Source organism: Lepisosteus platostomus, chromosome 21 (assembly GCF_059453375.1).
Source record: "Lepisosteus platostomus isolate fLepPlt1 chromosome 21, fLepPlt1.hap1, whole genome shotgun sequence".
In the NCBI taxonomy this organism is placed as follows: domain Eukaryota; kingdom Metazoa; phylum Chordata; class Actinopteri; order Semionotiformes; family Lepisosteidae; genus Lepisosteus; species Lepisosteus platostomus.
In genome coordinates, this window is record NC_142631.1 from 11,120,243 (window position 1) to 11,144,995 (window position 24,753).

General features: G+C 39.2%; 1 protein-coding gene and 1 long non-coding RNA gene across 3 annotated transcripts in view; both read right to left on the minus strand.

Moving 5' to 3' along the window:
• The window catches only part of nacc2 (NACC family member 2), a 50,611-nt gene that overhangs the window by 12,421 nt on the left and 13,437 nt on the right, over positions 1-24,753 (minus strand). Inside the window, exons 2-6 of one of the 2 annotated variants that reach the window (XM_088615316.1) lie at positions 20,578-20,687; positions 9,017-9,911; positions 7,550-7,726; positions 6,324-6,429; positions 4,813-4,910 (exon numbers count right to left, since the gene is read on the minus strand). In XM_088615316.1, the coding sequence (XP_088471442.1) occupies positions 4,813-4,910; positions 6,324-6,429; positions 7,550-7,726; positions 9,017-9,860 (1,225 nt within the window). In that variant the 5' untranslated portion in view covers positions 9,861-9,911; positions 20,578-20,687. The remainder of the gene's footprint in view (positions 1-4,812; positions 4,911-6,323; positions 6,430-7,549; positions 7,727-9,016; positions 9,912-20,577; positions 20,688-24,753) is intronic. The other variant, XM_088615317.1, reaches the window with a different exon arrangement.
• LOC148644036 (uncharacterized) lies at positions 1,710-4,806 on the minus strand. Its single transcript, XR_015928951.1, has 2 exons — positions 3,500-4,806; positions 1,710-3,328 (listed from the first exon to the last, which is right to left on the minus strand). It is a non-coding gene; the product is annotated as an uncharacterized LOC148644036 (long non-coding RNA).

The following is a 24,753-nucleotide window of genomic DNA, read 5'->3' on the forward strand; positions in this document are numbered from 1 at the left end:
AATCAACAGTCTAAAAAGATACATATACTGTGTAAGAAAATGAAGAAGTAAAGGTGAATGCTGCACATTGGTGGTGGTGGAGGGGAGTCCCCATTACCTGTAAAGCACTTTGAGTGTCCAGAAAAGCGCTATATAAGTGTAAGCAATTATTATTATTATTATAAAGAGAACAGAACACAAGACAGGAGCACACAGAACATAAAGCATGTGCCAGGCGAGCGAACTTCTAATTCCATAAAGACCAGTTGAGCTACAGTAAATATTTGAACCTTGCCAAGAGAGCTTACATTCTGCATTTTTAGGGAACTTGAATTTCCTGAGTGAAGAATCCATCAGTTAAAACTAGCCTATACTAGTCAATGGGTGCATTTTAGAATAGGGAGATAGGTTCCCATTTATTTTGTGGCATCCTTGGTTTGCAGAGAGAGATTTTACCCCAGGTTGTATTCTACTTAGTTCAAAAGGAAGCTTTACCTTATACTCCCCTTTGTAGCATTAAGAGTTGAATATGTGAAAATCTGTATTGTACTGTGCATAGGGTAACTTGTATGTTGCATGATTATGTTGTGTGTAGTGTAGTCTGTGTCACTGTCATCTCTTATAATGTTACAGTAATAATGTTAATAATGTTTTTCTTTAAGGAAACCACAGTTTTGCCAAAACAATGCTGCAGTTGTTTAATTGTGTATAGATCAGTACTCCTGACCTGTAAATACCTCTGGAAACCCTCCTATGTTTTAAAAAATATTTTAGAGAATACACTTTTAAAAAAGGGGTCCCATGTCAATTTCTCCTGCAGAGAAATTCTCACAACAGAGAACTAGCGAAGTGCTAGCACTGAGCGAGATTTGCTGGACATCACCACAGCCAGGCAGTACAGCAGGGACTACTGACATAGATGCAAGGAAGTTGTAAAGGGGGTTTTGTGGGAATCTTAAACTAATACAGCATCTGTGAGCGATCAGACTGTTCCAATACCCAGCCCCACTCTGACTCCTATTAATCCATAGGCCCTAGCAGGCACAATGAACTAGCTGCTACTTCCTGCTAAGGGGAAATATTAAGTGTAAATAATTACATCTAGAGAAAGGCAGTCTGCAAGAACGGATGTAATACTTGACGTATGGATATCTGTGGATATTACTTTATGGAATTCTTTAACTTGGTAATTTTCCTTCCTCATTTTAACATGACGTAGCTCGATCTAAATGAAACTGTATCATGTTGTAAATAGTAACACTACAGTATGTGTGTGGGGCATCAAAAATGTAGTTTATGAGTCAATGCATTTGGCTCACATGCCTAATATAAAACTACATTGTTTGCTTGGTGAGGCATACACTTCCTAATCCTTTAAAAAATTTAATTATTTTAGAAATGCAAAATTAATAAATGCCACTCACCTCACAAAATCCAAAAGTATTGTAAATATTTATGTTTTGTCTTTGTCCCCTCGTGTCCTAGCTAGGAGTCAAAATATATAATAAGGCCTTAGTGGGACCTGCAAAGAAAGATTAGCATGTCTCTGTGAAGCACTATGGAATGATTTGTTGAAATTCAGAGAACAGATGTCCTTGTAGCTACAGTAGCTCCTACAAAAAGCCAAAGGTGTAGTGCAATTGAGAAAGAAAATGTCCTATAGAGGAGTTTATGAAGTCCTAAGCAGCAGATAAGAAGTCCTCATTGGGGAAAAAAGACCTACGTATGAGTTTTTAATTTTTTTATTTTGTTCCTCATGGCACCCGGATGCTATTGTACAGAGCTGACAATCCTGGTTAAAGAATGTTTAAGTTAAAGCATGTTAATGCTGCACTGCTCTTCAAGTTTAAACTTTGTAAATCTGCAAATGTATATTGGTGCTGAAGAACATGATGGTCAGGTAAAGTACTGTATTACTACAGCCTGACCTGGCTCACTGAACTTCTCATGATCATCAAAAGGGGTAAGTAGAGGGAGGAGGGATACACATTGTTTCATAACATCACTTATCTTAAATGTTTGTAGTTTATTGTGTTATAAATACCACTTTCTTATTTTAGATAAAAATATCTTATACATACTGGTTATAATGATTAGTATTTTAAAGAAAATATGAATGTAAAAAGACCTCAACTGTGATTTCTGTTTAAGGGTATCTTTAAATTCTCATATTCTCCCTGAACAATCTGGAGAGCAATCTTGTTGGTCTGACTGGTAGAACTGGGTCATTGACAGTATTCAGGTTTTGCCAACTCATTCATAATCTTCATTTAGTATTATTATTATTTTAATATTTAACATACTGTGATTTATAAAAATAATAAAAATGTCAATTTAGTATACATGCTATATAATATATTATTATTAGAGAAATAGTCTTTCGTCTGTTATTGCAACTTGTGCATAGGCCAGGAATGCAGCCCAGACCTTCCAGGTGGCAGACAAGAATTCTACCACTGAACTAATGCGTCACTCTGCCTGGACAACCTAAATTAAAAATGATCATTATCCATTACAACAATAACAACAGCAAGTGTACATGGAAAAAGTTAAAATTTAATATCATTTTATAAAGTATATAAACATTATATAGTTAAAAAAAGCATGTCAAAACCTTTCCACAATAACTACAGCAAGTGACTGAGATAAAAATTTTGTTGCAGGAAATGTTAATGAAGAAGGTGGAATACTGTTGTGTACCTTATTTTTTATTTTTAGTTACCACTGTCACTACCAGCTATATTTATATATTACAGTTATATTATGATTTTATTAAACACAAAACTAAAATACATAGCAAATAATAAAAAGGTTCACATTGTTTTAACAAAAAAGCATGAGATAATATGTAAATGTTGACACGTGTGAATGAAGGCTGAATTTAAGGCAAGCATTTTATCTTTTCTGGAATCTGGTCACAGAATACAGGATGCCCAGGCTGAAACATTATGTGTGAAAAATGCTGTCACGATTTGCCAGTATACGTATACCCGTGAGCCTGTATCTTCCAACAATGAATACTGCAAACAAACTGGACTGCCTTACTAGGACTGTGATTACAAATTACAAATACAGCACATGGAGCAACAGGAATACTTAAGGTCAAACAGTTTTAAAGCATGTTTGAAATTGTCTGAAATTCTCAACCACTTCAGCCAGTGGTGAAGGCTATCTGCAAAGATTAGAGACAGTCTAGCAACCTCTAGTAATTTTGTAAACTGGCCAGCTACAGTACATCTTGTTTAGGAACAGGTCTTACTACAGTCTCACCTTAAAATGTAAGAGAGGGTACAAAGGACAAGAAACCACATTGTAAGTATTGCATATGAAATAACTGTTCAATAGCAGGCTTAATTTCTTTGTCCAAAGTTGCTCATTTTACCTACAATATCACTTTGACTTTGAAAACTGACAACACTGGGGTGCTTGAAAAAGGATCCTTGATAAAGTCATCTAAAAGGAGTGTGGAGCATGTTGCATCGCTTTGTTGAAACAAAAAAAGAGGTCATTCATCAAACACGTAAAATGTCAGCAACTAGAAAAAACTGATAGGTCCAGATGGCTAAAATTAAATCATATTGCTCACACTTGCAGATTTGCCCCCATTAACTGAAAACATGAAAAAAGAAATAGAAAAACTTGTTGGCAACATTATTTCCAGCACAGATGAGTTTTTTTTCCTATTAACAATGACAAGATTTAAAAGAATCAGAAGAGGTCAGGGGGTGTAGGCCTATGTTATGTACCTTTTAGAATGGGTTGCACATTCTGCTCATAACCAACTATATTGACTGAAGCTGTTTTTCAGTTGGATGCACATATAGCAATCACCTAACATTACCCATTCAAATGAAATGTGCCCATTTAAGCATTTAGGAATGCACTCAGATAGCCTAGAGCAGAGATTCTCAATCCTGGTTCTGAAGGTCCGCACATGTGCTGGTTCGCTGAGCTTAATGATCAAATTAACTGAACTTACACTTTACTTGACTGGAACATGGACATGTTTTTTTTTTCCTCACTCACAATTTAAAATTGAATTTTGCTTAAGATAAAAAGTAAACTCTAACATGTTTAAGAGCTGAAAATAGCTTAAAATAATCCTTTATTAAGTCAATTAATGGTTAAATTGTGTGAATGATAGCTTGGCTGGAACAAAAACACAGAAGGTGTGTGAGCGTCCTCAACAGGATTGGGAACCCCAGATCTGTACATCACATGTGTGCAACATTGGAAATTGAGCAGCATTATATCACACCTACAATCACATTTGTACTAATAGGCTAATGCAATATGAGTCCTGAGTAAACATTTAGTCATTCAGACATCTCTAATAGTCACCCATGCCTGTGTTTACTCATAACTGTCTGGCAAGGCAATCATATTTTGTGTAAATGGAAAAAAAAGAAAATAAAACTTTAAATGTATTACACAAGCATCTACAATTACTAAACAATATACATAAAAATGCATTATCATTCGCCTTCACTGTTACTATGCTGGAAAAGCCATGAAAGATAGTCTACAATAACATGATGTATCAAAATAAATAAAGAGCATGACCAAGGCATTAAGAAAACATCCTTTTGCATCCAGAAGAAACAGAGAATCTCCTCTTTTAATATAAAAGCCATTGACGTTTGCAACATTTCAATATTCAAATGCATAATCATGAACTACTTCAACTGTGGAGGAGAATGACTCGCAACTTAAGGGTTGTAACTGACTTCAACTGTATGGCGACACAATTTTGTGTCCTTGGAGAAAGCCTTCACCGCCTAGGAAAACACAGTCTTGAGTATCTGTTTCTCTGGAGCGGTTTGTGAAACTCACGTTTGACGGCATTGAGCACGCGACTGTCCAGGGGTTTGCGGCTGGGATCACTAGTGGATGAGCGGATTCCTGTCCCGCAGCTGTTGGCCAGGGTGTTCCTACAAGGAGAAATACCACAATCACAATCACGGGGACTGCACGGCCCGTATAGCCTCCAGGTTAGTGAGCTGAAGGCTGAACGCATCCTTCACAAGAGTATAAAGAAAGAGTACAACATGCTTTAAGGGTGAAGCCTTATTCAAGTGAAGAGAGGGAGACAGATATGATAGAAATGAGGTGAGATTAGGTAGAAAGAGGTTAAAGAATAGGATATTTCTAGATACAGGATATCTAGGTGGCTATCTGGGACACAAATTACACAGGAAGGCGTGAATGGCAGGAATCGCTCTAAGAAAGCTCTTTGATCCTGAAAGAAACTTGACAGCCCACAATTCTACTTCTCCAGATCACGATCACAGCACCTCTTTGTGTTCTTTGGCGGGAATTCAAAGGCACGCCAGAATGACATCGCAACGCAAAATACAACACCGGGTTTTTCGAGTATTTAAATGAGTGCTAATCGCATTTTCATAGAATTTTACACGTACCCCTGTAATTTTTACCTGAATCACCTGCCTGCTCCTGTCCACCTCTTCTCTTGTGTTGGCCTACCTATTACTCCTCCCTATTTCTGCTCCATGAGTGAAACATTGTATTGAACTCTTTCGAATGTGCAGAATTAACCTTTACTCCTCAGAATAAAATTATTAAATCAGAATATTAATAACTATAATGAAAATAAATTGCGGTATTATTCCATGTCCCTATTTTTTTTAAACATTTCCTATAAATCAGTGGTTTCCAATGGTGTGTCTTCTGACTGCTCCAGCCTTATTCTTTATCTCAGGCTAACCGAATTCAGCTACACGACTTGTGCCATATTTGTGCATTTCCTTTCAAATCTTACCACATCAAATAGGATTTGTCATTGGTATCACCCTGTATCAATTTCTGAGTTTGAGAACTACCCTCATTCAGGTGCGCTGTCTGAAACGTAACCCCCTGAGCCTCTGTAAAGGGCACACTGTTGGAGTGTGATACTGTGTCATTCCCACACGCATCTGTTCATCATCACTTGCTCAACTAGTAAGAGCCATTTAGTCAGAGATAACGACAAGCACCACGAGGACAAGCTGAGTGAAGTATGCTGAACACAGTACCCTTGAATTGAAGTATTCGACACTCAAGACTGACAAGAGTGACTCAATTAATCAATTAAAAAACAAGCAAGTGGATCAGTTAAGACCAACATTAGGAGATTAAGAGCTGAATTCTGAATTGCTCACACAGTATTCCGAAATTCTTTTTTTTGGCCTTTAAGACTTTTGCTTTCTCTTCTTAAATGAGGCTAATGCATTAAACTTTGAAAAACAAACTGTTCCTTTACTGACCAATATCCTTTTATAATAAAAATATTTGGAGGTTATTCTCCACTTCCCTACTTCATGTTTGAGCTCGAAGGATCCACTGACCTGTCAAAGAATGTTGCCAGTAGACGTCGCAGCAACACTTTGTGTTTAATGCCAGCACAGAGGTGGCAGTTCATCAGCTGCCCTCGCGTGATGTACACCCCTGTGCCTGGGGGAGACAAAGAACATGACACACAGACTTCTTTATAAGCCACACATGATACAGAAAAACAAATACTGGGTAAATCAGGATTTTCTTTGGATACGTTTTTAATGCAGAAGATCCCAATTACACACATAATCAAACACCATCCAAGTAGATTTTTTATCTGCTCAATGTTTTGTATAATGTGGTTATAACTTGAATATTCCTAGTAACAGCGTGGCATACTGTCTTACCTCAACAAAGAGATAGATCTTTTTTTTCATACAAAAAGTGAGCAAGTAGGTTATTTTGGGGGACAAGTCTCAAGCAACAAAATGTCATGTTGGCCTCAAAGTTGTCTTATCTACCTCCAGAATGTCTCAAAGGTTTCCCGAGGTTGTTGGTAGTGTAGCATGCTGCAGAGTGTTCTAACCACGAGATAGTAGTTAAGATGGAGTTTATTCCAAAAGCACAGTGTTCACAAAGCAAGACTGAGAACACGTAACTGCTCTCCCACTTAATGGCAGTTAATTAAAAGGCCTAGTTAATTAAGAGAGTGGGATAATTCAGAATTACATATCAAATCTAGAATTGTATAATGTTAGCCTGCCCAGAGGGGTTGGGCAGCCTGCTGACCTTGGACCCCTAGAGGTTTTTTTTCTCCTTACTGAGGAGTTTTTGGTTCCTCTCCTCCGTTGTCTTCTGGCTTTTTCTCTTTCTGTCTTATGTCATGTATTGTCACACAGCTTTGTTAAGTGCCTTGGGCCAACCTTGTGGTGAAAGGTGCTATATAAAAATAAACTGAATTGAACTGAAAAGCAGGAGGTGGGAGGAAATGGGAGCACTCAAGAGAAATTCCCCACAAACACAGAGAGAACATGGAAAAACACCACACAGACAGACCCATGAGACTGGAAATGAAACACAGGAATGTTGCATTATGGTACAATGCTTTTCAGTGTTATTGAGCAGCAGTGCAAAGTATAGATTACACAAAATCATTTCCTTTATCACTAATGCCTAATTCATCGATTAAAGGGAAAAATATTAATGACTCTTTAAAAATCCTCAATTTTCCATGGCTACAGAATCCTTACATTTAACCATAGTTGGAATTGGATTAGAGTACGTGACAGCACTGCACCTGCCACCAGTTCCAGCTTCTCGCCAGGATCTCCCTCAGAGTAGAGCTTGGGATGGCACCGATACCCGATCTGACTGATTAGGCTGGCAGGGAGGGCCACCAGGTCTCTGCGGATCAGTACACAAGACCGGCTGTCCAGAGAGATGGGCATGGTAGCTGCCTCTGCCTTCTCTTGCACTGGACACAGCAGGACAGACGGACAGAGAGAGAAACCCGAGGGTAAGTCCAGTTTTCTGACAAAACGGCCCAAAAAGAAAAAAACACATCGAGACAACAAAACCCCTCCTTCTTCTTGTCTATATTTCATTCAGATACGCAAGTCTACATTTTAATGACGCTTTATAATAAGAATCAAAGCCCTGAGACTTCATGCCAACAAACAGGTGTATATTGAGGTTCACCTTCACCGGAAGTATTATGTGACAGGAACTGTGATTCAGCACACCACGAGACAGCTAACACACAGGAAAGACAAATTTAAAAAAAGAGTTAGCAGGAGACTGACTCTGAAGGTAAGATAAGGTATCAGAGTCGTTTTCTTAGTGTCTGTCACCCAGTCTTCACTTGGAGCTTTCTTTCACTCAAACATAATTATGCAAGAATGGTACAAGTTGCAATTTCAGTGAAAGTCAATTCTACCTATTGTAGTCCAGGACAAATACATTCCAAGGTCCTTTTGCTTTTAATTTAAACGAACACAAACAAAAACCTTTTTTTAGTCCAATAGCAATACCACCTTGACAGATAAAAGCTATAATTCATTAAATATCAGAATTGGTAGTCTTGACTCAACTTGCTCAGGACAAAATACTTTAGGCACAGGAATGTAAAAGCTAAGATACTTGTTCTGAGAGCTGCCATGAATGTACTCTCCAGTAGAATGACAACAAAGTAGGCAGTGCTGTTTTATCCAGGAGAAGCCACCTGTGCTATTATCAGCTGTTCCCATATTTAGTGGGACTCTTAAGATGAGGAAGTCATTCATGTAGGAGATAGAGCTTCAGGGTTTTAAAGAGCTTTCGCAGTTTAGCTGGGTAGCTCATAAAGCTGCAGTAAAGTGATTTAGACATACAAGAATAAAATAGTCCTGATTTAAAACCTTCTTCCAATGTTCTTCAAACCTTCTGTTTTAAGAACATTACTCTATAGTTTATGTTAACACAAATGTATATTATTATAAAATTATGAATATGTATTATGCCAACCAAAGACAAAAAAAATGACCCATGTTTCCTTTCATATTTCATTATCTAGTACTTAAGAAGTTTTCAATTCCCTATAAATTATGATTAATAGATTATATATAATCCAACTAAATTAAGCTTTTAAATGTAACTAAAGGTAATTATTTGAAAAGTCCTAAAGCACACCCTTAGCATAAGCTATTTTGCTGAAGCTTGACAAAATGACCACAACTACAGCAGAAAATGACCTGCCTCCAGCCGAAAGATATGAGAAAATATTTACAGCCAAAAGCAGCAGGTGTCCGACTGTACATGGGCCCATAGCCGTCCTCCGCGATTCCGTCATACACCTCTTCCTCGAATTCCTCATCTTCATTCTGGTAGGATGTGGGACTGTCAGTGGTGGGCAGGCTGGATGCACTGGGGCTGGAGCGTTCGGCGCCAAGCATGGGGTACGGCGGCTGAGCCCCTGGAAAAATGGCGGAGCCTCCACTGCCAGTGTAGTACAGAGAGCCACCCCGCGAGAGCCTGCTGCCAAGGATGTCGGCACTGCCCCGCTTGTGGGCCAAGCTCTGGAGCACCAGCGTCGTGTCGGAGCCCTCCTGTTTGATGCGGCCACGCAGAGGCACAGGCAGGGTGGGTGACCAGCCAGTGGAAGGCGGCATGGCCTGGGCAGCTGGGAGATTGTTGCTGGGGCTCTGGGGCTCCGATCCCGGATCTTCCATGGCGGCCGTCTGGGAGTCACAGTGCGGGGAGTTGGCTTTGAACATGAGGTCCATCCCACGCTCCACAATGTGCTGGATCTGCAGGTAGCCGGCCGTGTACATAACTACGAGCTGCTCGCTGGCTGCCATCGTAAGTTTGCCTGTGTAGCAGAAGGAGAGGATTTGCTGGAAGCAGGCAGGAGCCACGGTGGAGGGAAGCTCAAAAAGGGTTTTAGAGCTGCCGCTGAACAAATCCCGGAAGTAGAGGCTGCTGGCAGCGAGCACAGCCCGGTGAGCTTTAAAGGCTTGGCCCTTGACCACGATAGACACATCGCAGTACTGGCCCAGAAGCCTTTGCTCGTTCAAGCATCCCAGCACCGTGTTGCCAAAGTTGGGAATTTCCACATGCAGCAGCTGGGACATGGTGGCTTGCTCTCACAGCTTCACTAGAAATGGGGCCTGTTGGGACGGCATCTGAATGGACAGAGAGGGAGAGAAAAGGCGTCAGGCAGGAGAAGAACTGAGGAGTTCACTGCAGCTCAGCTTTTGAGAGGGAATAGTAATGGACAACAGCTATGCATAACGTTGTGCATGCTGCCCTGTGGAAGTAAGATCCCATCTTTGTGGATTGAATGCACGAGAATTCCTTAAACTTAACATATGTTGACTGTTTTGAGCATTTTTTATTTGATTTCCTACCGGACGAAAAACGTGGGTCAGCCAACAGTTCTAATTTCCTGTGTTGTAACCAATCTTCCCATCATACTCTAATTCCTTCCTTTTGAAAATGTGTATTTCAACAATAGTCCATTCGCCGTATTGGCTGTATTAGACAGAAGTTTATTTTAATCCAATAAATACTGGAAACAGACTCCTACTGTATGGCTATTGAGATTTGCTAACTCATCACTGTGAGCATCACTGTGTTTCATTGGTCTTCTGAATGTAAATTCATGTTAAACTGCAGGAAGTATAAGTGAAACTAAAGGATATTCTTTGTATCCTCAGACTGCCTTGCCTTCACCTTAAACTTTATCTATTTTTTTTTTATTTCTACAGTAGCAATCCAGGAATAACATACAGTTGCTACTCTCATCACATGAAGGTGGTTTACCATAAACAGGGAATTTCAACTTGGGAAAATAAAGGCTTGTGGTTAACTATCCTTGCACATGTCTGCAACTGAGAAAAGCCAGACAAACAAACACAAAAGTCTCCCCTTTCTTCTGGACTGTTATCAACAAGTCCTGCAGCTGGACAGCACAGATCAATGGTGAAAGGGGAGAATGCAAAGTGCATTCAATGCAGCATCTGTAAGTTGCTCAAAAACAGAAAAGCAAGAGAGAGGGAAGGATGGTGCAAAGTACAGCAGTACAGCAATACTGTTACAGAAATGGGAGGGAGTCTGAAAGTCATTTAAGGACAACAAGACTATTGAGGAGAAAACAACTGCAGAGGAAGATTTTACACAGGTAGAAGGCGAGAGCGAAACAGACATTGCATGGGAGATGAAAGACACAGTAGGCTCTGATAGCATGTTATCATTTCCTGTTTGATTAATTTGAATGTCTTTATTCAGCATATCAAGATGGAGGATCAGATGAAGAAGCCTGAGTTTTCACACTGAAATGAATTTTGTAAGGCATTGGTTTGGTGCAATCATTTACTCAAATGTACATCCTAAACATAAGAAATTAGTATTTTTTGCCAATAAAATCAATTGTAGAGATTGGAACAGAGCCTTTCATAAACTCCAGACAGAAAAGAGCAATAACTCACTGGTGTGGGAGCTATATTACTGGTTTCTCTCCACTGACTTAACACTGACCGTATATATACCCGTTTATCAATGAGGGCCCACAGGAAGAGAGGGAAAGGTAAAATGACATTTGTGTGTCCCTTTGCAAATGAAACCACTAGGTTGTACTGAATTTAAACACAGCTCGTTCTATGTAATGGTAGCCAGAGATTTATGTCTTTTACTACTTTGCACGTGAATCCAGTATCTCTCTTGCATCTGCTAGATTGTTTGGGTGTCAATGAAGCTCAGAAAATCTACTATCCCTCCATTTCATAATACCGTGCCCCAAAAGTTGCCCTAAGCCCTTTCTCCAGGACTGCACTTCGGTGACAGTAGACTTAAGCTACATAAGTATTCATGGTGGCACCATTATAAAAAGGGTACTGGGACACCCTGACATGATGTCACTCGTTGGTTCCGACTCGCGGTCCGAAAGTCTCCTGTTGTTGTCTCCTTCTTTTTCATTGGCTAAATGCACGTGGCAAAGAATTCTTTTAAAGATTTTTTCATTTTCCACTCACAGTATGATGAAATTGTCATCACGTCTGACCCCCCCTGCACAAAAGTAGCGACAGTACGAGGAGCAGAACTTGTTCATCTGCGTTGAGCAGGCTCGTCTCAAAATGGGCAAAGTAAAATAAAGAAAGAACATTGGCAATACCTCTCTCTGTTTATTCAAAGCTTCGTTCAATTAAAACACTTTGTCTTCCCATATTCAAAATACACAGTAGAGAAACAAATATTCGGTAGTTGAAATGGGGTAATAAGTTAAGCTATTAAACTAAATAATAGCTTTATATCAACACTTGGTACCTAGGATGTATATAAATGTAAAGCAGCCTTAATGAAGTTGTTTGTTTTTACATGAGTTTTAAAACAGTTAAAAATATAAAACACCTTTAAAACAAATGTTGTAAACAAAGTAGTATTAATGTGTAATATAATCGGCATAAGATAAGTACACATCTGGCTCACTGCCCACCCCTATGACTTGCGACTCGCTATGAGAAAATCAAACCAGTTTGATTTCATCGTAGTGAGTCGCAGAGAGTTGCAGGGGCTATTAAGAGTGCTAGAGTCGCTGGGGGTAAATGAAGGCTACGACTTGAAAATCCTAGCAAAAGTCGCGAAGTGTGACGCCAGCATAAGTCTCTGAGGGACAACTCGATAGTGCTAGTCTGACAGAGTCAGCAGTATCATGGAAAGCACATTAACACACTAATGAAATTAACATGAGCTCTTCAGAAGAATTCTGTACAGTAGAACTTCAAATTTACTTTGCCTGCCACTTGCTGTTCTAGTCTCATCAAATCGTTTTCTCCTGTAGCTTTAGCATCACCCACACAGGTAATTCTGAAATGCAAAGGTATCACTGTTCCTGAAACAGTGAATTGAAGTGCAGGTGCAAAGACTTCAATGTGATCAACAATTAAACACCTTCCTGTCTGAAATGCATGTCCACATTGTTTCAAATGTCACCTTCAATCTGATCTTCGGATAAAAAATGCTAAAATGCCACACTATTGTGAAAATGAAAGAAAACCTATGTCTGAGAGCTGGCCACATGAAATGAAACCTGAGTATTTTAATGACTGAGTATTTTTAAATTCTTTCTTAAAGAATACAGTCTAAAGCAATGGTGCAGCAACAAGGATTGGACAGGAACATTCGATGCTACTGGCATTTTGTACAAGCTGATCTGTTTATGTTTTATTAATGGACGTCAATAGGATGCCTGAGACACGTATATTCTTAAATCTGAATCACTACCACAGTGCAAACACAAGAGACTCGAATCTTAATCATAAATTGCATCTGATACAAGAATAAATCAATGTATTAAAGGACAAATCGTCCTTGTCCACATACTGTATATAGTGGGAAGCAATAAAAAAAGCAAACAATTTTAAATGTTGAGGATTTAGAACAAAACGTGTGCAATTGAAGTCAAATGAAGTTACACTTGGACACGATGGTATGATCTAACTTAGAATACTTTGGAATCCCTGAATTGCGAAAATTGTAGGGGACTGTTACATACAGAGAGGCTAAAGAAACGAAATCTCTTTGTTTTAGCCCTAAAATCTGAGGAGAAAAAAAATGAAGGGTTTGCTACTGGAAACTAGAATAAATTAAGTACATTTTTATAAAATGGGTAGACAGCGCAAAGAGTCTGAACTTAAATCACCTGGTTGGGAATCCTGTTGTAAGCAATCAGAACTATTTGCAGAAAAAAAGTGATATGAATTGTTTGACTGCAGAATGTTAAACAGTCCTCTGGTTTGGCACCATCTACACCCCTCATGGTTTCCCACAGTTGTATACAGGCCAGACGAGCTGTCTGACCAAAGAAAGGCGTGAACACCAACGAAATGTACACAAGAACCCATATTGAAATACTGTTTTGTATTATTACACTGCAAGATCATTTGCCCGCCAGCAGCCGCAATGGTACAGTATGTCATCGCATAGCTCTCAGGTCTCACGCCTTGGTCTGAAAATCCCACACATTTGCATCAAGCTGATTTAAAAAAAAATAATAATAATAATTGTACTTACACTTATATAGCGCTTTTCTGAACACTCCACTCAAAGCGCTTTACAGGTAATGGGGACTCCCCTCCACCACCACCAATGTGCAGCCCCACCTGGATGATGCGACGGCACCCATAGTGCGCCAGAATGCTCACCCCACATCAGCTATTAGTGGGGAGGAGAGCAGAGTAATGAAGCCAATTCATAGATGGGGATTATAAGGAGGCCATGTTTGGTAAGGGCCAATGGGAAATTTGGCCAGGACGCCACGGTAACACCCCTACTCTTTTAGGATTTTTAATGACCACAGAGAGTCAGGACCTCAGTTTTATGTCTCATCCGAAGGACGGCGCCTGTTTACAGTATAGTGTCCCCGTCACTATACTGAGGCATTAGGACCCACATGGACCGCAGGGGGAGCATCCCCTGCTGGCCCCACTAACACCTCTTCCAGCAGCAACCTTAGTTTTTCCCAGGAGGTCTCCCATCCAGGTACTGACCAGGCTCACACCTGCTGAGCTTCAGTGGGATGCCAGTTGTGAGTTGCAGGGTGATATGGCTGCTGGCGATGTAGTGATGAAGTAATATTTTGAAATAGCTGTGAAGAGTCATGCTTCCGTTTCTTAACCAATGTGATTTTGTATGTGAATAATAAAAAACCATCAATACAAATAGGATGTAATCACAATTCTTAAGAAAAACTCTCACACATGAGGTTTTTAGAGAGCTATCTTGGGGAGTGACATAAAAAAACCCACAGGGTTTGCTCACAGCTGAATCAGCGACTCATGGATAAATACAGTGTCCCCATGTCACTTGAAAAAGTTTCTGAGAAACATTATTTTTAAAGAAAAATAAACAAGAGTGGAAGCCATTTAATTTTCAAAGTTACAACAGAACTAAAAAGAGTGCAAAATAACCAACAACGCCTCAATAGAAAAAGAACCCAACGATGGCTTGATGCGTGCCAAAAATGGAAAATAGCAAGGTGTTTCAAGCTCTTCCTCTGGCAGCATCATGATAAGCCTACATCTTTAATTAATCCTATATAATCAAACTAGTTGGTCAAACAATGTGTGTTCAGGATAATATTGTTTTGTTACAATAATAAGATAGTTTGCAAGCTAGTACTGTGATCTAGTGGCTAGATACAGTAGCTAGGTGGGAGGGGGCTAACATTGCAAGATGAGTGTGAACTCAGACCTGAGTATTCCTTTTCTTCAGGTCTGTAGCTGAAATGTCTAAAATATAAACTAAAACATCGAGCAGTAATAATAGGGGGAGGAGGAGGGGAACCACGAGAAAGGTATATCCAGTTTCTGTAATGGTCATAGATGTAGTGACAGACAATACTGGTACAAATGGGGGTTAGGAAAAATAGAGAATAACAGAAAAACAACAGCGTGAATTAGTCAATAAGTCAAATAAATAATCAAAAACCCCCAACTTGTAAATTTTTGCAAAGAATATACCTGAGTGATTGGTATAGTTAGAGGCATGTGAGTTCTTTGTTCTCTGGCACAGTTTTGGTGAAAAGAGTGATGATTCAGGAACTCTTGGTTAAACAGATATTTATTAACAATGAGGGTAAAACATACTACTCTACACACAACACAACAGTTTCCCTATGTACAGTTTACAGACAAGACGTTCCAGAGACCTATGTCTAAACCACACAGGAAACCAACAGGCTGCTACCAAGCATTCAAACTAAAGAAGAGATAAGCTACCTTCTACATAAGCTACATAAGACACGTGTAGCAGAACAGGCTGTTTTTAACCAAAGGATTCTTCAAGTGGAAATCCAAGATCCCTAAAAACTACAGAATTGCAAGCTCTCTTAGCAAGTTACAAATACTTAGCTCCAATCAGGTCTTTTCAGATGATCTCAAAAAAGGACCTCACACCTGGCACTAACATTCTTTGCTCCTGTCTCCCTTCTTCTGTCTCTCTCTCTTGTGGTCTGTTCCTTGATTTACTCTGTCCTCTGTCTTTTGTTCTACAATTTGACACTCTTAATCATTTACCCAGAACGTAAGACAAAATATAGATTATTTGAATACCTAGGTAAACCTGAATAAAAAACACTGCGTTCACAACAGGCTAAACATTTTAAGATACCCGGCTTAGTAATTTTTATTTTTAATGTTAATTTAATATTTAACATACTGTGATACATAAAATGAATAAAAATGTCAATATGGTATGAAATTTAAATTATATTATTGATTTAAGATTATTCCCAAGGAGTTAGGCAGTGGCCAGGAATCGAACCTTTAGCGTGGCAGCCCAGAATTCTACTGTCAGACACGGGGCACGTTGGTGCAACACCCTGGTACCTACTTGCACCCACTCCAATTCCAGAAACAAGGTTTAAACTCCCCCAGTGTTCAGTGTATATTGTGTGATGTCTTTTTTTATACTATTCTGTAACAGTTAAATTACACTATGTATATATCCTGTGTACACTGACTCTGTTCCGGTGTACACTGTCTCAGTTTGCACAATCTTATTAATATTAGTATTACTAGTCCTGTCTACATTATCTATGTCTGTGTCTTGTCTGTAATTGCACCGTGGACCAGGAGGAACGATATGTTGTCCCACTGTATACTTGTATATGGCTAGAATGACAAAATAAACTTGAACTTGAACTTAAACGTTAAGAATTCACTGTGCCACCTGGCAATTTTACAGAGTAGTGCAGTCCTGCACTATATTAGTTAAATGCTGCTTCAGCATATCAAAAGTTGAAGAAGTGAGCAATTTTACATCCGATAGACTGTTACACTGACGTCTCCACTGTGGTACCATTGTCAGCATTGCTACCTTGCTGCAGCTGAAGCCCTGGGTTCAAATCCAGACTCAGGTGCCATCTGTGTGTTTGTATGTTCTCCCCTTGTTCTCCCCTTCTGGTTTCCTCCCACAATTCAAAGACATTACTGGTAGGTTAATGGGCTTTTGGGAAAATTGGCCCTGGTGTGAGTGTACAGTATGTGTATGCCCTGCAATGGACTGGCGTCCCATGCAGGGTGTACCCCACCTTGTGCCAGCTGCTTGCCGGCTCCCGCTCCCCCATGGCGCTGAATTGGGCAAAGTGGTAAGAAAATGAATGGATAGATTCTTAGATCATTCATGAACAGCAACTAAACACAAAAATAAAATCAAGGTTCATGCATGCATTTCACAATCATGAAGCCAATGATCTGAAACTAATTAATTCATTAATTTTAATACATTTAAATTTGAACTTCTTTCCATGTACAATATACAGTAGTTGTGCTTGTGTGCCATCAAACTAGAGGTGAATATGCTCAGAGGCTATGGAGTGCTGAATGACCATTCTCACCCCAGTTGTACCTGCAATTCAAAAGCTCAGTGGAAGGCTACAGTAGATGTCAAAACGCACGTGGAAGCTGCAGTCTATATTGGTGTACTGTGTTCTGGTGAGTGATTTGGATGGCACTCCTGTCATGTAAACTTACTGAGAGCCTTGATGTACTGTGGCAAGGAGGAGGAAAACAGAGGAGAATTCTGGCACTTAATCTACTAGGTAGTTACTACCATAAAGGGTCATTTTACAAAGCTACAGTGTTCTCCTGCAGATGTATTCATTGATACGCTGCCTTTTAAGGACAAACATGCCAATCCTTTATGAATCAGCATAATCACAGGAAGAGAGATCCAGAGATGAATGAGAGAGGAGGGACAGAGAAGAGAGAGAAAAACAATCCAAGTCAGAGATTACGAGTGGCAGCCAGTATATGTTTAAAAGGATTAAAAACATAACAAATGACTATTTGAAATGCCTCTCATTAGACATACAGATGAGGAGAAAACTCAGATTCATCTCTGTCGGAAACTCTCAGCTTCAATGCATTTCTCTCTCAGAAAATCCCGAGCAGTACTTGCAAGGTAATTTTCTGTGACATCCTGCCCTACTATAACATGAGGAATTTCATGGCATGGACCAAGCAATGAGGACTACAAAATCAAAACAAACTAAACGCGAAGTGTTTATTTGCTTGAGCTCCAGCAGAACAATGTGATTTTCAAACTCTCTCATTAATTCTGGAGGCAGGGTGAAATAATTCTGAGTTAAGCTAAGGTAACAAGCCAATCAACTGTATGGAAGCCCACTGAGACTCTTTCTTGTTATTTACGCTTATCTTCATGTAATAAAAGTTACTAACCCCACTTCCAAAACTGAAGCAGGATTAGTTTTCTTTTGGCCCAGAACAAAACAACACACTCTGGTGCAAAAATATCCGCTTCCAGGTTTGAAAAGAGAAGTCGCAGTACTACTTGAATTGCACTTTGATACTGTATAGAAAATCAAGAAATGGTTGACACTGACCAGTGACATTACAAAACCTCTCGCAAATATAGAACGATTGCAAAACTTGAGACATCAGGACTTCTCTTTGCCTTAGCCAGTCAGAGTACAAAAGACAGTGAATCACTACTGACAAATAATAATGACCAAAACAGCAAAGAATGAACAATAAAGGCCATTCAGTTGTTTTTAAACACTTGTAATTTTGGAAATGATTGTATGTTTTTAACCATCTAGTTCACTCTCAGAATATATGTTTTTAAATTCACATCCTAGATTCTCAGGTAGGTCCATTATGCCACTGTGGAGCTTCTGCTGTTCCATGTGCACTGCATGACATCTTGTTTCACATTTCAGTTATCATACACTATGCACTATACTGTATACTACTGTACTTGTATATCCAGGGCCTATGACTAATTGTCCTACATTCTTATTATATAAACCTTTCCGTATGCTTGTTTATATATATTTGTTTACTTTTAAATGTACTTTTTTCTTTATCACTATGTATAGCGTCCTTGGGTTTGTTGAGATGCTTTATAAATAAAATATGTAATATTATCTATATCCAACACTGAGAGTGTGCATTTCATCAAAGAAAGTACTATATCTTCTATTTTGACTACTGTACTTTTATTTTATATTTTTATTCCATTTCTGTGAATTACACTTGATTCCTCAAACATATTATAGGCCAAATAGCCAGCAGCCATATCACTCTGCAACTCACAACTGGCAACCTACTGCAGCTAAGCAGGTGTGAGCCTGGTCAGTACCTGGATGAGAGACGTCCTGGGAAAAACTAAGGTTGCTGCTGGAAGAGGTGTTAGTGGGCGCTCACCCTGCAGTCCATGTGGGTCCTAATGCCCCAGTATAGTGACGGGGACACTATACTGTAACCAGATGCTGTCCTTCGGATGAGATGTAAAACCGAGGTCCTGACTCTCTGTGGTCATTAAAAATCCCAGGGCGTTTCTCAAAAAGAGTAGGGGTGTAACCCCGGCATCCTGGCCAAATTTGCCATTGGCCCTTACCAATCATGGCCTCCTAATAATCCCCATCTATAAATTGGCTTCATTACTCTGCTCTCCTCCCCACTGATAGCTGATGTGTGGTGAGCGTTCTGGCGCACTATGGCTGCCGTCGCATTATCTAGGTGGATGCTGCACATTGGTGGTGGTGGAAGGGAGTCCCCATTACCTGTAAAGCACTTTGTGTGGAGTGTCCAGAAAAGCGCTATATAAGTGGAAGCAATTATTAATTATTATTACTAAACATATATTATTTGTGGTAAGAGAACCAGAGATATGAAAAGATCTGCTGTACTATGAAGTAAATTTTCCTTGGAGAAGTCATTATCTATATTTAATATATTGGTAGATCAATCTCCTCCATTTATCTTGTATAACTGTGCAGATTGTAGCCTACCAAAATGCTTCTTAAGAAAATAAATATGTTTATAAATTCTTATATAAATTGCACACCATTACTAGGTCCATAGATGTGTGAAACTGAGAATTGCTACAGCAGGATATCTAGACTATGGAGACTCATCCCTGTCCAGTTCCAGGTACTGTGTTGCTGTACATATTTATCATGGAGTGGAGAGTGAAGGGTTACAGTTAGGACTGGCTGTCATTTCCAGTTAAGCAGAGTGAGTTGGCCAAAAGCACTGGATGTATTAATGCCATGTGATCTTGCCAGGCATCATGCCAAGACCAGACCATGTCATTTACCAGAAGTCTTACTGAGGCAAAAAACAAAAGGAAGAAAAAACTTGCAAGAGCTCTCCTCCCTCTCTAAAGCAGACTCTGAAAAGGGAAGTGAAAGCTCTTCCCAGCTTAAACTAATTCTTTTTAATTACACCTTTATTAGAGGGAAATACCATGACACATGCTTACAAATACATAAAAGTATCATTTTTCACAATGTCAGTACTTTGAAACCAGTCAGTTCCAACTTGATATTGCCTCCCTCACATTAAATGGGAATTAGAGACTCTGTTATTAACAATTAGCTGTTTTCCTCACATTTATTGTAATACGTCAACACAATACATTTCTTCAAAAGAATATATCCAATATGGAGATCACGGGACTGGAGTTCAGTGATGGCAACACAAAACCAGAACACTAAGTGCCTGCCACTCCTTTTTGTTTTGTTAGCCCTCTTTTTATTTTTGTGATGCCAACAGAGATGGCAGAAACAGGGAAAAGGTGTCTGAAATCTTATCTTCAGCTTAGATGCAAAAAGAATCCAATCCCCCTTAATTGGGTAAGATAGCTGATCTGCTGGAGAACTCAATGAAGCAGCAGGCATAGCTTCTAAGAACTGAGATGGTGGTAAACTAAAAGACTGCAGCAGCTGGGGTGGACAAATGTTCAAATGTCATTGAACAACTAATTTCAATAAGAGGACTGAATCTTATGTGAACACATAAAACAAAAAACATGCTGAATACTCACACAGCCAAGCTGAAGTATCTGGAAAGTTAGGTTACCAAGCTGGAGTACTGCTCATTCCACAACAACATTCGTAAAGTGGGTTTGCCCAGGGGATATGAGTCCGGTGAGTCCTGAAAAATATAAAAACTACTGTACATAGATTTCCAATTTGGGACAAAGGAACTGAAATGTGGAGAGGGCACACAGAACTTATGGAGACCACTCTTCCAGAGGCCACCACAAACCCAAAATATTTATTTTCAACCTCTGTACTACTCTGATATACTGTACAGCTACAGTACTTCTCAAGGAAAACAGATAATCTAACTCGTTTCATTCAGATGAGGGATTTACACTGCTCTTTTACCTGTACTATAGTCAAGCAACTGTCCAGAAGAGACTGGCTTTTGTAGGACTGAAGAAATCATTGAGGAAGGCTAGACTGCAGTCTTTTCTATTGTACCTCCATGGATCTCAATCACGCACACTGGTTTGCTGGCAGAGAGCATTTCTTTATTTTGGTTTAGAGTTCATTGTTTAGGCCTCTTCACATCAGATCACACCACAACATTTTATTTTCAAGGATACTAACATTTTTTAACACTATTTTATCATGACTAGATGTAAGCATTTATATTGTTTATACAAATGTGACACCACCTGACCCCTTTATATTTATTGTGCTACAATTTAATCACATGTTTTCTACAAGGCAACAATTTATTTTCTAGTGGCTTGAAAAAATGAGGTTTGAGAGCCAAGATGAGGGAAGAGGGTTTTTTTTTCTAGAAGAGGGACTTCTAAATATTGTTATTCAGGATGGCAGACAGTGAAGAGACAAATGTCTAGTTTATAGTCTCTACAGCAGATATATAGAATACATATTTTTTCGTAGCTAGACAAACTGTAGTACAGAATTTACTGTACTTTTGTCAGCCTATTATTTTCTGGCACACAAATGAAATACAACACATGTTCCTAGTAGATCACCATGACAATTTCAGCAGGTTTTTACTCACCTTAAATATACAATAGGGTCTCAACATTGGTAAATTCACTTTTTCATGGTTTGGTTTTGCTAACACGGTATTGTCAAACTAGGATCATCAGACAAATCTAGTTAGTGAGGGATCACCTTTGTTTCCCCTGCCCAAGTACCCACTACAGGAATAGAGGGGCACCACCTGCATCTCAATGTGCTCTTGATTTTATATTGTAACGAATGCTCCTGTTTGCATCAGCAGCGCGGACAATAACAGGCTGAAGAGACAACTTTACAGGCTCTTTGGCAGTTGTATAGCCCTTTTCATTAACAGTGGGGGCACGCTAATCACAGAGGAAAAGAGAGAAAGTACAGGCATCCACTGGATGCAGAGGAGGGATTCATGCTGTTTATTTTTGCTGACTACTGTAAGTTTTTTATTACTGTTGTTGTTTATGATTACCATTGTTTGTTTTAGTTGATCAGTGTTACTTTAATTAATGTAAAGTCAATGCATCGGAACTTTAATTATTCTATAAGGGAGGGTTACTTTTGTTTTTTAGCCATACACACTACATACTGCAGAACCCTATGTGACGGTATAGGGGATGACTTCGTAAATCGGAATTTATGGGAATAACAGCTCTCTGCACAATCCCTAGTGAAAGTAAAGTTTCTACTGTAATATAGTTAAGATGATGTACCGGTAGTGGACAAAAAATAAAAACAAATGGGTAAATGAGAGGCACCAGGTATAATGAAAGCCAGCACTTCCATACAGATGTGGCTCATGAATTAATTAAGCAAATAACTTTCTAGAATGCTTAGTGTCAATGCTGGACTGGCTTAGCTACATACAGTATCCAAGCCTTTTGTAACAGCACAGTAATCCATTGTTTTTGTTATACAAGATGTAATAATTCCTGTTTTTATTTTTCATTTAACAAGCTGACATTTACAAGCTGGACTCTCATAAAACATTGGAGAGATTCTTCACATCTTGCATCTTCTGGGACAAGGACTTTTTTTATTACATTGTAACATTTTTTATAATAAAGGCATGTTTGCATTAAGCACATATACTACAGGACAGTGTGGGTGTTTAAAGGCCCATTTTTTAGTTCTGGAACCAATCAGAGATTATAACATGGGAAGTTATGGGAATTTCATTTTAACCTAATGAGCACTTTTTGAAGAGTGAAGCTCATACTGTATAATGCAGGATTACTGTATATGGGCTCTTGCACCATGTTGCTTTAAACTTGACACTATGAAGTATTAATTCCTATTCATTATTACACAAATTCACAGCAAAATTACGAAGAACAAAAAACAAAAATTAAGAAGTAAATAGGTAACTAATCTGGACAAATAATGTCAAGACTGACTAAGTATTACTTAGTATTTATCCTTTGCTGTGGAAAACAAAAGTCATTTAGGTGCACAGAATTACCTCAGCAAGGCACACAATAAGTTGAGTGGCCTCTGTTTATGCGAATTAATAGTTCTTCACATGATTTCAGTATAAATATACTGGAAGGTCCCTCGGTTTTTCAAACAAAGATTCAACCATGAGGACCAGAGAGCTTTCAAAACAATTCAGGAATAAAGATGTATGATGTGAAAGAGCAGAATAAGGGTATCAAATATTTTAATATCACTCTGAGCATGATAATGTTAATGATTAAGAAGCAGAAGGCAGGACACACTACTTAAATCAGGCTATCCTTCCAAACTGAGATGCCAGGTAAGAAGGAAACTGAGTAGAAATGCCATGACAAATGGTGACTCTGAAAGACATACAGAGTTCAGTGTGAAATGTCAACAGGTCGCTCAATAAGGAGGCCTGTACAGGACTGAAAAAAACCCATCTCAAAACCCACAATGGATTTGCAACAAGGCACAGTACCTAAGTGATACTGCAAACATGTGGCAAAGTGTTTTGCTGTCAGACAAATCAAAATGGGAATTTTGTGATCTAAACAGAAAGCATTACATCTGACACAAATTTATTCAGTCAACACCATCATCAATCATGGTGCGGGCGGCGTTATGTTATAGTTCTGCTTCCCTTCAACTTCAACGCTTGTCAAGACTGATGGGATATAGTAGGAGCAAAGTACAGGCAAAGCTTGTGAATTTTTCTTTTACTTCAGATCTAGAAGACAAATTCACCTTTCAGCAGGAAAATTAGCCAAAGTACAAGACTAAAGCTACACAGAGGTGTCTTCAGAACAAGAACGTGAATGGCCTTGAGCGGCCCAAGGTCTTGACTATGGTGAAAGACGTAAAAAACTGCAGCCCATAAGCAATCCAAAAGCAACTTGAGAACTGGAGCAAACTTAATTAACCAACGATGGTTAGAAATTGCAGTGTGTCCATGTACACGATTAGTAGAAACTTACCGAGTTCACAGGTCTATATACCTATACAAAACAATATACTTATTTTTGTCCTTTTTAGTTTTTGCTGGCATTGGCTGTAACCTAGCTAACCCTTAGAAGTCTTCAGTTTGAGCACTCAGTCTTTCAATAAGATATTTAATATAAAAAATGATATGCCTCATTTGGCAATTTCATCATAACAACAGTCTGAATACTTCTGCAAGGCCCTGGAATGACAGCCAGCATGGCTTGAGGAGGAGTCCTCAGTGACTGATATAGAGGATATTGTTGGAGTGAGTTTGGCTGGTGCTTCAGTGACCAAAACAGACACCATTGCTCATGAGCCATCAGCAAGTTGAGCTAAGCTGTTGTCTGCATGTAACTCAGGACATCACCAACAAAGGACAACATTGGTGGAGAGGCATACTCCAGGATCACGATGCCATGCATTTGCCAGTCAAGGCAAAACAGGTGAGCAATTGACTGGAATTGGCTCCAACTTTCAACCTGGGGCACAAGCAGCCAGTTTAATTAAAAACAGTGTACCACAAAGTCCCAGAACTAGAGACCATATTAGGGCTGCAGTGCTCTACCCACTTATCACACCTGGCAATGCATGTGCATGTTTGCTAGTCTAGTGATGCAAAGAGCACAAGCACTGAACTACTGAGCAGTGGTGAAATGTGAAATGGTCTGATGAATTATCCTTCACCATGTTCTCAACAAATGGACAAGCGCACATTAAAGAACTCACAAAGTGCCTGGTTCAGACAGTGAAGGGTCCTGAAAGTTTAAGAAAATGCAAACCAGGCATTTCTCTGGCGTGGTTTG